The sequence below is a fragment of the Geospiza fortis genome, unplaced genomic scaffold, assembly GCF_000277835.1.
Source record: "Geospiza fortis unplaced genomic scaffold, GeoFor_1.0 scaffold16, whole genome shotgun sequence".
Classification (NCBI taxonomy): Eukaryota; Metazoa; Chordata; class Aves; order Passeriformes; family Thraupidae; genus Geospiza; species Geospiza fortis.
The window spans coordinates 2235520-2248605 of NW_005054302.1; the positions used below are offsets into that span (position 1 = coordinate 2235520).

The 13086-nt window shown below is 36.1% G+C and overlaps 1 protein-coding gene across 1 annotated transcript in view; it reads left to right on the plus strand.

The window, feature by feature from the left end:
- MIPEP (mitochondrial intermediate peptidase) overlaps positions 1-12150 on the plus strand; it is a 67248-nt gene extending 55098 nt beyond the window's left edge. Inside the window, exons 18-20 of the mRNA XM_005417781.2 lie at positions 4072-4193; positions 4986-5059; positions 11909-12150. Coding sequence (XP_005417838.1) covers positions 4072-4193; positions 4986-5059; positions 11909-12003 — 291 coding nt within the window. The 3' untranslated portion in view covers positions 12004-12150. The remainder of the gene's footprint in view (positions 1-4071; positions 4194-4985; positions 5060-11908) is intronic.
- Positions 12151-13086: the final 936 nt, after the last annotated feature.

The window sequence follows — 13086 nt, forward strand, 5'->3', positions numbered from 1 at the left end:
TAGTGTGGGCAAGACACATATAGTTTAAGGTAGCTAGAGTAAAATGAACTGAATCTTACCCTAAGAATGTATTCTACAAGGACTTAAAAAAACCTCCTGATAAGGTGTGAGAGTACAAAAGTATCAGTAAGGTATTTTTGTATTCACATGATGGGGTGGAAAGCCATTGCACGTGGGATTTTGGAAATGCTTCAGACTTGGTTATAAGAAAAGATTGATATTGTTGGCAGAAAAAAAGTCTGTTTAATAGCAGCAGTGGATCAGTGACACACCTTTATTGCAGTCTGTTGTGCTGAATAAAAAGCAGGCATGAACATGACCTGTGGATGGCATATTATCATAACCCATGGGCTATGCTGTAAAATGCACTGTTTTATAAACTGCTGGAATGGGTTCATGGAACTTTTTGAAGTAAGCAATTACCCGGAGTCTTCATTAACTTTCTAGCTGCTTACCAAAAATATAACATTTAATAAGGAGACTGCCCTAGTTCTGCATGTCTAGCCTTTACCCTGTCCAAAAGGGAATTTGATATGTCATTTTTTTTAATGAAGAAATATCTCCTTGTTGGAAATAACACAAGAAATCAAGTCATACCTGAATTTATTAACATGAAGAAATGGAGTTTTATGCTACAAGGTCAATCATTTAGTTTTAAATATTTGTGATAATCTTTTAAAATGTCTCTCTTTTTTGTGAGAAATATTTTTAAATGTTATTTGTGATAATCACCCCAGTAATGGGGGGTGTCTTTTTAATCATCATAGAACTTTTTAATGGAGAGTAGCCCTATATATTCTTGTGGTTTTTGAACATGTTATTGCCTAGATCATAATCTCCTCTGTATGAAGTAGGAGGAGAGGAAGAGGTTTTTTATGTGGGCAGGTAGCTTCTTGTGAATTAGGGTAGAGGATAGGTGTTTTAATGTTTAAATATATTTTTATAGGTAGCTAAGTCCAGTCTTGAAAAGTTAATTGTTAGGACAGAATAGAATCAGAAAATGTACTTGAATAATGTAATGGTTTCTGGGTAATATTGAAGATTGGGAGTTCCTGATCAGGAACTTTGTGTGAGGACTTGGACAAAAGTAGTGACAGGAAATGATGACATGCTAGAGTTATTCATGCTCTAGAATGGGGAAAATCTGTACTGATTAAAAAAAAAATTAAATACAGGTTTCAGATTTCAGTAGGAAATAGCACTGCTTGTTATTGGTTTTCCTTTACTTCTGTTTGCAGTGGGAAAACAATCTTAGTTTCAGTTTGACTCATCCTCCATTTCTGTTTCTTGTTTTAGGCACTGTTCTGTTACAAATAAATTTTTGAAATTTCTACTTCATCATATTAATGTAAGCCTCCCCAGATGCAGAGAGGGAGATGAGCATTGTCATTCCTTGGTCTTTCTGTAGTTTCCTTTTCTCTTATGAAAGGAAACAATGTGACATTTGTTAGTATAGCCTAGCAAAGACAAGGTCAAACAAAATTGAGCAGAGTGTACTGAGGCCATTTTAGGTGCAGACTTCGAAATCAAGCTTTTGGTCTTGGACAGATTGCTGAGAAGTTGTTCTTTTCTCCTTGCTTAATTGTGATACAGAATTTCAACAAGCCAAATAAATTGAGTAGTTGATCAACCTGGAAGTGCAGATGAGCTGGTTTAGCTGCAGACCATTGAATGCCAAGAGCATTTGAGGAAACAGTATAATCTGAGGTTTCAAGTAAGACATACTGTCTTAGTTACAGCTTATATGATTATCAAAGTAATTCCTTTCTGATGGGAGAGGTAAAAATATCCTTCAGTATGCCAAACACCTGGAAATTATTTTTGTTTGTAGCCTAAAAACCATTTCTGAGTATGTGAAACCAATTTGTCAGTGAAGTTTTCCACATTCCAGAGAGAGAGAGAAAGTAGAAACTTCTAATCATAAATTTTAAAATTTATTATAAAAGAAACTGACATGTTTTCCTGCTCAGTCTTCTAAAAATGTGGTCTCTGCTCTGTTTCAAAATGTGCTTTTAGTTTAATGATTATGGTTGTAATTAAGGGACTAGTTAGAAAAACTCTAGCTATAAAGTATAAACATATACCAAACCAAATACCTTTCAAAGGCAACCAAAATACCTTTCAAAGCAAAGTGGAGACTCTGTGTCTGAGCTGGATGTTGTAACACACTTGCATTACAATGAGATACAGTACAGTGCTTTACCTTAAAAAGAAAAAAGTTAGTAATTTTTAAGAATTTATACCATGCATCAAGACTCATATGAAAATTGAAGGCTGGAGATCTTTTTTAATCTCATTTAACCTTGCTACTCCTACTTTAGTTGTGTCGGTCACCAGTACAGGCTCAATTGCTCACCCATGGCAAATTCCATTTGTTTTGGGCACCTGTCTTAGGGTGGAGGTAACCATCTTGTAAAATGTAGCTTTTGAATGGCTGAACTACCGCTAACTTTGAGAACTTTATTTGTAGCTGTTACTCAGGAAAGGTAGCGTAGCTAGCAACTTGTTTCTCATCAGCTGTTGGAATTTAGATTATGAAGCACTGTTTGTTCCCTTTTCTTTTAAGGAAAAAAGACTTAAGTAAAAGCCAAATACTTTTTCCACCCTTTCATTTGGTCATTTTTTTTAGAATATACGTACATCTTTTTGGGTAATAGAGAGTAAGATAATAATCAGGACTTTGTTGAATAAAGAAGCATAGTTTATTTCAGCTGTAAAAAAGAAGGAATTTTTTAAATTACAGTATGCAAAAGAAACACAAAGACAAAAAATTTTGGAAAATTACATATGTCCTTTCACTTTTTGTTTGGCTTCATCACAATTTCAGCCATTGACTGTAGGATAAGAACAAGCATCTGAGAGCCCATGGACTTAAATTTAAAACATCTGTTTTGCTACATTATTGTTTATCTTTACTTCCTCTGTGAAACTCTGTTTTTTATAGTACCTGCAAAAAATCATGACAACAGACATATCACAAGAGTTTTGACTTTGGATAGGAAGGCAAATAGGATAGGGCACTTGTTTTCTCTATGGAGTTTCTTCAGAGCCAAAGGGCCAAGGAAGTTTCATACTCCTTCCTTTCTACAGTCATCCATTCTCATTTCAATCTGTTGGGAAACAGCATTTCAGTTTGGACCTACTTGCTTTACACATCACACTGGAGAGGTGATGAAATCTTCATCCCTGGAGACTTTTGACAGGGCCCTGAGAAATCTCTTCAAAGCTGGCTTTGCTTTGAGTGAGGGTTGGACCAGATGACTTTTGGAGGTTTGTCACAATTTAAATTATTCTGTTGCAGTCAGGGAAATAAAAAGAAAAAAGTATTTTGATTTCTGTGAAGATAAGGCTGATTGTTCTGATTTTCTTTGCTAAGAAAACGTAAGGAAACAGTCAACACTAAAAAGCATTAAAAAAAAGTCTATCCTCACTTGAATGAGTCACTATGTGAAGTAACAATCCATAAATGAATAGCAATATAATTGTGGATTATAATCTGCTGTATGTACACACATTTAAAAATGTGCAGACAAGTCTGTGAATTATGGCATTGCATGTGGATAGAATTTGTGTACTTCTAAGATGGCTGCCACATGGAAAGCTGTATTTTTTTATAGCATTAAACACAAATCACTATTACCATTTTGTTTCTGGCAAAAGTTATAAATTTAACTTTTCTGTGTGTGATACTGCACATACCCACATGGAAAATTATAATACTGCATTACTTGTAGCAAGGTAATTGTGGGTTTTGTTCAAGACCAGTAGAACTACACAGCTATTATCAAATATGAGTAATTTATTTTACTGCTTTATTTTCTCCCCTTCTGATCCTGTTTGTATATAGTTTCAATCCTGATGATCAACCTATTGGACATACATCATTTAGATTGAAAAATGCTTCTTCTGATAAAGGATTGTTCATTCTGGGATTTATTTCTGGTGGCTATTTTTTTCTTTTTTGTTTGTCATTAATAGGATCAGATTTCTTCCATCATACATAAGAAAGTGTTGAACAACATAAAGAATTTAAAAGATAACATGGGGTTTGGGTTCTTTATCATTTTACAGGCCTGGCAGCTGCGATTCAGTCACCTCGTGGGCTACGGTGCCAAATACTACTCCTACCTCATGTCCAGGGCTGTTGCCTCTATGGTGTGGAAACAGTGCTTTGCTCAGAACCCATTTGATAGGTAAAAACACAGAAATGTTAAATAGAATGAAGTGCTAGTTGCTTCTGGAAAACATGAAACAAATTAGGTTGATGGGCTTTTTTGACGCAAATTAGTTTTTAGTGTTTTTCTTGATTTTAAGAGAGCTACAAAGCAGGAAATAACCACAGATATGTATATATCTGTGTATATACGTGTGTGTGTATATATATACTTTGGGACATGTTCATTGGTGCAAAAAAAAATTGTGTCAATGTTTTAAAATACAGGTGTGTCAGCTGGGAGACACTGAAATCCCTATTTAGATGTAATTAGAGAGCTTGAAATTCATAGATGCCTAATAGCTTGTAATTTTCTATTGAAATCAAAGCAACTGTGGGTATTAAACAAGCTTCATGTCACCAACATCAAAGCTCAGTAGAGCTATCCTACTCATTTTGCCTTGTGAAATTAAAAAAGCAAATTGTGAGGTCACAAATTGTAAGCATACTTATACCTTTGCTGACTGTTCAGGACATTGGAACAGAGCAACTTTTTCCTTTGGCACAGCAAAGCCTGAAATGTTGTTCGCAAATTAACTTCTATAAGCCCCAACACACACTCCTTTGAATAAAATTCGTCTAGTTCAGTTCCTCATAGTGGGATTTTAAATGTAATTTGAATTTGAGGAGCTAACGTGGCACCAGCCGTTGTTTCAGGGTGGAAAATTTCATTTGGTCTCTGTGAGTTCTGTAGAGATCCTAGAAGCAAACCTGAGCGTGAGGGCTGGACAGGTTGTGTTTGCAGATGGCTCTAACACCTGTGTTTCTCCAGGGCAATGGGGGAGCGCTATCGTAGGGAGATGCTGGCATACGGCGGTGGAAAGGAGCCCATGCTGATGGTGCAAGGTAGGAAATCAGCTATAACTCTTTTATTCCCCTGCAAAAGGAAGGAACTTCAACTTAACTGCATTTCCCAACTTGGTCTTTTTACTTTAATTATGATGTTCACTGGATTTATGAAAGGGAAGTTTAAGTGGACTGGTCATCACCTTTGTATCATGGTCAGTAGAACTCCTTGTGATATGTGTAGTACACGCAGATAGCTGGGCTGAGGTGTTGGAAAGGTTTGTGTTATGAGGCTGTCTAAAGAATTCAGAATAAACTTGAAGGAACGTAGATAGACAGTTACATAGTTTCTTGGATACAATAAAGTAGTAACTTTTCCATACATGGAATTCATAAAATCTCAGGTGATTTTGTATAGGAGAAGTTGAACTTGTTTTGGCCACATCATTTCAGTGTCATCAAAATATCTTTGGCTGTATCAGTACTTCGAGTGTACATTTTCATGAAATGCAGCTCTGACAACTGTAATAAAGAAACACAATTCATTATTCATCTCACTACAATATTTGCCTCTTGAATCTGGAGAATAACTTTTAAAAATCATTCATACCCATAGCAAAAATACTCTGTGTGTTTGTACCTTAAAGAATAATGCCAGGAGAATGAAACAAGTTTGAGAAACTGCTGACTTTATCTCAAATCTCTGAAATCAGGGTAAAGACTTTCCTGTGTAACTTTGCAGAATTCAAACCAAACATTACTTTTGCTGTTCCTAAGGTGAGTACTTGCTAAGTCCTGGCACATCTTTCAACTTTCTCTGAAATTCTTAGTATTAAGAATGAGTATGAATTCACTGGCCTCTGTAAACTCCATTTTAGCAGACTGGAACTTCTGGGACTTTTTTCTACAGATAAGGAAGACAGTGGTAACATGTCTGTATTTCATCATGAGATTGGCACAGTTTCATGACTATAACATTTCTGTTCTTTGACCCATATGTTTATATTTGAGGCCGTGACCTCTGCTCTCCTTAGACTTATCATATATTAAGCAACTATATATTCTTTAGGTTGTCTATTTACATTTCTGATCTACAGGGTTACTTTTAATTCAATATGACTTCCCAAACTTACTTCTCTTTACTGTCCTTGAAGAGTTTGTGTTTGTAACCTTGAAAGACTGTAGGCCAGAACTGTGGATTTAGAATTTGCAAGACAGGAATGTGCATCCTTACAAGCATATCCAATTTTTACATTGTAAGTCATATGGTGGAGAAAGAAAAAATGTTTTTAAATACCAGATATGTTTATGATCTCTTCTGGGATATAGTCTTTATTTTACTGAACATGGAATTTTTCTGGAATGTCCTGGAAACTATGTTGAAGTTGCTAGCAGTGTGCTTCTGTGAATCAAGTACTATTTGAATGAAGTTTCAAAATTCATCAGTGGATGGTCTTACAGAAAATCTATGGAAGTAAAACTGGATTTCCCCCCTTGCATGTGATAGGATGCTATGGGAGACAGTGTCAAAGGGCTCACTGAGGTCCAAAGGAGGTGCCTTGCACTGCTCTCCTCTTTTCTGCCAGGCCAGTTATTTCATCATATCAAGTTATTTAAGCGTGACTTGCCTTTGGTGAATCCATGGTGACTATTCCCGATTTTTTTGCTGTTTTTGAGTCTGAAAAGTGTTTCCAGGATTAGGTGGTCCAGACCATTCCTAGGGACTGAGATGAGACTGACCAGCCTCAGTTCCTTAGGTTCTGCTGCTTGCTCTTCCTGAAGATAGACATGACTTTTGCTTTTTTCCAGTCTTATAGTACCTCTCCTGTTTTAATAGATTACTGAGAGTTGCCTAGCAACGCCATCTGCCAACTCCCTTAGTGCTCAGGGGTGCGTCCTGCCAGAGCCTGTGGGCTTTTTTATGCCCAGTGTTCTTAAGTGTACCATGATCTGATCCTCTTCCGTCAAAGATACACCTTCCTTGCTTCAGATTATCTCCCTGGCCACTTTTGTATTCTGAATTTCACTTCTACATTCTTTATTCAGAAATCCTAACTGATACTCAAGATCGTAAAAATAACAAGTGTTCATCAGCAGATTCTTTGTGCCTATCATGATGTTCATTTGTAGACAGTAAAGGTAGCTAAGTAAAAAACTTAAACGTGTTTGAGTGACCCCCTGAAGAATGAAATCAGGGTGACTCAGGTGTTCTGACAAGACAATAACTTGGTTGCTGATTTGGGATTATTGGAAACTAAATCATAGAACACACCTGATGAAAAAAGTTATATTTGTACTTGATTGGTCTGTATTTCTTACAAAAAATGAGACTTTATGGAGAAAAGTAGGAACAATACAATTTGTTTAGGTTCAGTGAGCTTCTGATTTCTCTTGCTGCTTTTTTTTCATTATTGATATTCCAGACTACTTGACTTCCGTCTCCTGTTGGTTTCCATCAGTTGCAAAACTGTGCTTCTATAGCAAATAACAAAACATATCTGATTAAAGATAGATTCTACTTTAAAGCTTGTTGATTTTACTCCTCTTCAGAGAAACAGTCCAGAATCTGTGCTCACTAGTGCCCTATTTCAAAAAGTTCTTTAGGTTGTTATTTCAGGCGGTTTTTTATATGGGCTCGCACATGTCTGGCTTTCGGATGCACATCTGCAGCCTCACCCTTGAAGTGTTTCCATACCTCATTAGGAAGTTAACCATGTTCATTGGCTGTTTGATAGCAGGTTACTTCACGAGCACATTTCATTTATGCAGCTTCTTTGTTACGATTTTCTTCTCAGAAGCTATCTATTGTTTTTCTTTTGTGTTTGGATATGACCCTAGCTTTTCATCTTTCTCCAACATGATTCCATAGATGTACTGATTAGGAAAGATAGAGGATCTGACCTGTGGAGTTGCTGACAAGATTCCTGTTTGAACTAGTCTTTAATTAGGAAACGCAATATACTTTTTGTTGTTGTTGTTGTTTGCATTTGATTCTCTTGGTATTTGTTTGCTTTAAAAAACCCAAAATCATAGAGGTTTCTTGAGAACTTCTTAAACATTTTCTGAAGAGACCCTTTTTATCTTACCCGCTTGATAGTCAATGAAATACAGAAACAGACACAAATATGGATATCAGGACCAATTGAAAATGGGTAGACAATGTTTTGTCCAAGAGGCTTATTTTCTTTTAATTTTTCCTTAGAGAAATAATACGTTTTGAGAAGAACTTGATTCCTCTGTGATTTTGTGTTGATTACATGGCTCTTCAGATTTTCTCCTTCCTAGGATTACATGGCATTAGGGATTCCAAATTCCTTTGAAGTTATATAACCCAAGTATCCCTTCCAGGTCCAGTTGTGTGCTTGTTGCAGGTCTGAACAAGATTCAGGTGTGCACCATTCCTCCCTCTCTCCTTTGGCACTCTCTGGCTGGAAAGAAACCCAGGTGCATAGGCAGAAAGTGAATTGCAGTGTGAAAACTACTGGGTTGGATGTTTTGGGAACTAAGAGCATGGAGTCCTGGAGTGCACTTCTCCTGCAGCCTTGGGGCAGTCATGTTGTCCTTGGGGCTTTTGAAGAAGTCCTTGTGGAAAATGTGTGTGAGATTATGTTCCTGCTTTGTTGATGCTGTATTACATTGCAGTCATACGCAGCTCTGAGCCTACATGGTAACCAAACCAACTGACTGTATAAATAAACACCCATTTGCTCCAATGCTGTTTGAAAATTTGCTTTTCCATGCCTCAGACTGTACTTCATGGAGTAATTATAATTTGAAGAGGCTGCAAAAATCTTCAGATAATGATTGTACGTCTCTTTGAAAGTGTAAGAAATACGCATAAATCCTAGAAGGTGATGTGAATGGCAAATATGTTAGCTCAAACTACTTGGACCCAGAATAATTAGTGTTCCAGGGGGGTAGAGGCCAAATTTTGCCACAGGCTTTATTCTTCTCTCAATTTTCGGTGATTGTAGGTTATAGCTAACCATCTCTCAAAAGGGTGTGGTTAACCACAGTGCTGTAATGTGAAAGAAACTTCAAAGCAGCGAAGATAAGCTATGCAGTTGCCTTAGGCTTGGGAGAGACTGAGCTGAAATAGGAGTTGGGCTGAACGTATTAAAATACACTCCTAAATTTGAAAACTGCAACCATCAGACCTTGTGGACATCTTACTAAATCATTTAGACTGAAGTGCTGAGTACTTACAATATATCAAAGCTGATCTTGCTTTGATATATTTTAATGGGGTTTTAAGAGAGACATGACCACTCTTTAGCACATCAGTGTAGAGTAAGAGGTTAAAACACAGAAATACCATCATTGCCTGTTTCTTTTGGAACTGTCTTACTCTAAAATCTATAGTTATTTATTTAATGAGAGCATGATTGTTTCACTACAGTAGGAGTTCTTTAGCAATGACCTCAGTTACTCTCGGTCCCTTCTTTGCAAAAGTGAAGTCTGTTGGTGTCTGCTTTTGATGTCACTGTTCGGAAAATAGGAGTGTAACAAACCACTAATGCAAGAAATCTGAAATCTGTTTTTGTTATCAAAAGCTGGAACTGCTGGATCACAGGTCATTTGACATTACCGTTGCCAGAATGATTTTGGCATCTCCTACACATTTAAAGCAAACTTGGTTTTAATAAATAAATACAATTTAATACAAGTTTCAAGTGATATTTGATAAGACTGTATTCAGCTGCCCTAAAATATATCCAAGTATACTGTAATTAATTATATTTCTCTTATTAATTTTGTAATACTGAGGGTTGGAATGTTTTTGTTATGACTTGCCATTTTTATGTAAGAGGGGAAATTAAATCTCCTTGAAGATAATCCCAGCTTCAGTTTCTTCTCTTCTGCCTATCATTTTACTATTGGCTCTTGGTTTTTTCCAGTGTATTGATAATTGGCAGAGTAGTTGTTAGTGCGTCAAAGAATTGACTGAACATCATCCAGACTGGCTGTTTTTTATAAAGTCAGTAATGGCAGGGGAATTTTGTATAATGGGGCTCAAGGAGTGGTAGTTGTGTCTATTATGGCCATCTTTGTGAAACATCTCTGCAGTATTTTAGTCATCTCTCCATACTGATATCTGGTGAAAAAGGAGTGACTATACATGTTCCAGTGGGCTGCCATCCCTGTCACCTTCTTAAGGCACTCTCTCCTCTTCTCTGTAAACTGCAGGAAACTATGAGTCTAACTGGAATTTTTCCAAGGCTGCTAGGGAGCAAATAAGTGTGTTCCCCAGCCAGGAACCCGAGAGAGGGAGTCTGCAAGAGGCCACGGCTCTCTGGGGATCTCAGATCAGTAGCTGGCTATCTGCACACATCTGTTTCTCAGCCCAGCACATAGCAAGCCATTTTTCATTGTGAACTACAAGTAATTCCACTGTGACTTTTCTAACATTAGAGTAGATGACAAGTTTACTAAGTACTTGGAAATATTAATTCTGTTCTCTTTCATTTTGAAAATAGCTTGATGCAAACTTCATTTAACAGCATTTCAGTCAATCTGTATATAGTGTGAGATTTGTTTTCCTTTTAGTGCTTACTATTAATCTACTGGGCCATGGCAGTTTGTGTTGACACTTGTAGCATGTTTTTAAATCAGATTGAAATGGAATTCTGTAAGGTCTTACCAAGAAAATTCTTTTTGGTTGCTCACACCAATTTACTTTGAGCTGATCTGTTTCCTGATGGGTTTTGAATCCTTGTGTTATAGTAAAAGATTATAGTCTTTTAGCAGCATGCAATTATAATTTCCACCAAAAGTAAATATTGTTGAGGATGTGAAAGAATATAAATTTATGTTCAGTAGGTACACTGATCAGAAAGGGTAGAACAAGGTTATATTTACATTGGCAGATGCCAGAAAGATAACTTCAAAGAAATACAAAGATTAAATTTTACATTTTTTGGCAGTTGTACTGTTGTTTTTTCGGGGTTTTTTTGTTGTTGGGTTTTTTTTGTTTTGTTTTTGGTTTTTTGGGGGTTTTTTTGTGGTTTTTTTTTTGTTTTGTTTTTGGTTTTGTTGTTGGTTTTTTTTTCCTGGTACAAGTTATGCAGTAAATTTTCATGTGTAATCTTGAAAATGTTAATAACAGTGAAAAGACCAACTGTAGGTGATTCTAAGTACAAAGAAGCATCTGAAAATAATTTCAAGGGTATATTCTCATGCCATCTAAAAATTGGGATTCTGGAGAGGAAGGGGTGAAATTTTTAGTTTCTCTGTTTATAGAATTACCTGACGAAGTACTTGGGCATGATTCTAATTCATTATGCTAATTTTCTTGCCTGTTATCATGTGGCCAAGTGCTACAGCTAACAGATATAGTAATTTAAATTCTTAAAAAAAGGTAAGTCCTAGTACTGTAAAAAAGCAAAACTAAAACTGCAGTATATTAAAAATGCTTTTGTTTATGTTTTGTGCCATGTCAAAAATTTCAGATATAGCTGTATTTTAAATGCTAAATTAAATGGTTCTAAGGTGTGTGTAATGCTTTGAGAAAATACATTTTTTTCTGGCTTGGTCAGAACTGAGACTTAGCAGATAAAGATTTATATAGCTGCTCAATCACTATTTTATTTCAGTCATTTAGGAATGACTGAGTCTGCAGTTACATTGCTTTAAAACAGGTATAATTCCCTGCTTAAACAAGATCTTAATGACAAAAATCAGTTAACAGCCTTGAAACCTGTCAATTCTGTGAAAATGTGTAACAGATATCTTGAAGAAATTAAATAATCCCTCTACACTATAATTGCACTTTTTTCTTGACAAAGAAATCTGATAGCTGTTTCTGCTGTATAGTGACATTCAAAGTTAGTTAGCAGTAAGTGCTATCACTGGCAAAGCTGTCAAGTCACAGCATCCTGATGAAGAGTGTCTTGTCTTGCTTTTTTGTAGGTATGCTGCAGAAATCCCCTTCAGTTGAAGATTTTGTGGATGCCCTTGTTTCAGACTTAGACCATGACTTTGAAACATTTATCATGGACTCATAACAACAGAACTGAATTCTTTTATGGAAGATTGTGTACGTCTTCATAATTGTGGATAAAATATTGTTGTGACTGGTTTTGCTTTTTGGTGAACACTTTTAGAGTTTGACTGTTCATGTTGGTGGAACGGTAATAAATACTTTCATTGGATCACTTGGTTTCATTTATGAAATGACTGTTTTCCATTGCATAGGAGTTTAAGCATAGAATTGGGGAGAACAAATCCTCTAGCATGGTCTGCTAGAAAATTTGATCTTGTTGGAAGAGGGTAAATGGGAATTGAACTCAGGTTCAGGGTGACTGGAGGGGTTTGAAAAGTCTTTTGGTGCACACATTGATTCTCTATTAGGATTTACCTCTTGATGTTGTGGCCCAGAAGTGCTCACACAGGTCTTTCTCACATGCTCATGGATTTTCTTTAACTTTGCTTAACCATATTTTTTGTAGGAGTCCTGCATTGGGAAGAGCAAATTGTGTTTGAAATAAAAGGAAAATTGGAAAGAAAGAAACTAGGAGCTGTATTTGAGATAAGGAAGAGAAAGATGGGTGAAGTAAATCTGTGGTCTTACTGGTCTGTAATTGAAAATTTTAGGTGAGGAGGAAAGAGATATGTTGCAACACATAAGAGAGACAAAGGAGTAAAATAGGTACCTTACAGATGGTCTGGTCCCTGCATGTTTGTTCATATGGAGTTTCCTTTTAATGATGAGTTCAGGGAATTGTTTAAAATACAAGAGGGTGGGTTTTGGAGGGGAAACAAAATAATTCAGAACAAAAGTGTTTTTCCAAGATAGGCAGGAGCAGTTTGGTACAGTTGCATGTTATATAGTGGATGATGAACAAGGGGAATGTTATCAGTGGGTTTTTCTTTTTCCCTCTAAGTAAATTATAAAATGGTATTTGAGGTGTTTTGGGGGGGAAAAAAACAACCAAAAGCAAACAAAAAACCCCAAAAACCCAAAAAATCACAAAAAAAAAAAAAATACCAGAACCACAAAAAAAAAAAAAAAAAAAACCTGGCGAAAAAAAAAAAAAAAAAAAAAAAAAACAAAAAAAACCAAAAAAAAAAAAAAAGAAGTGACAGCA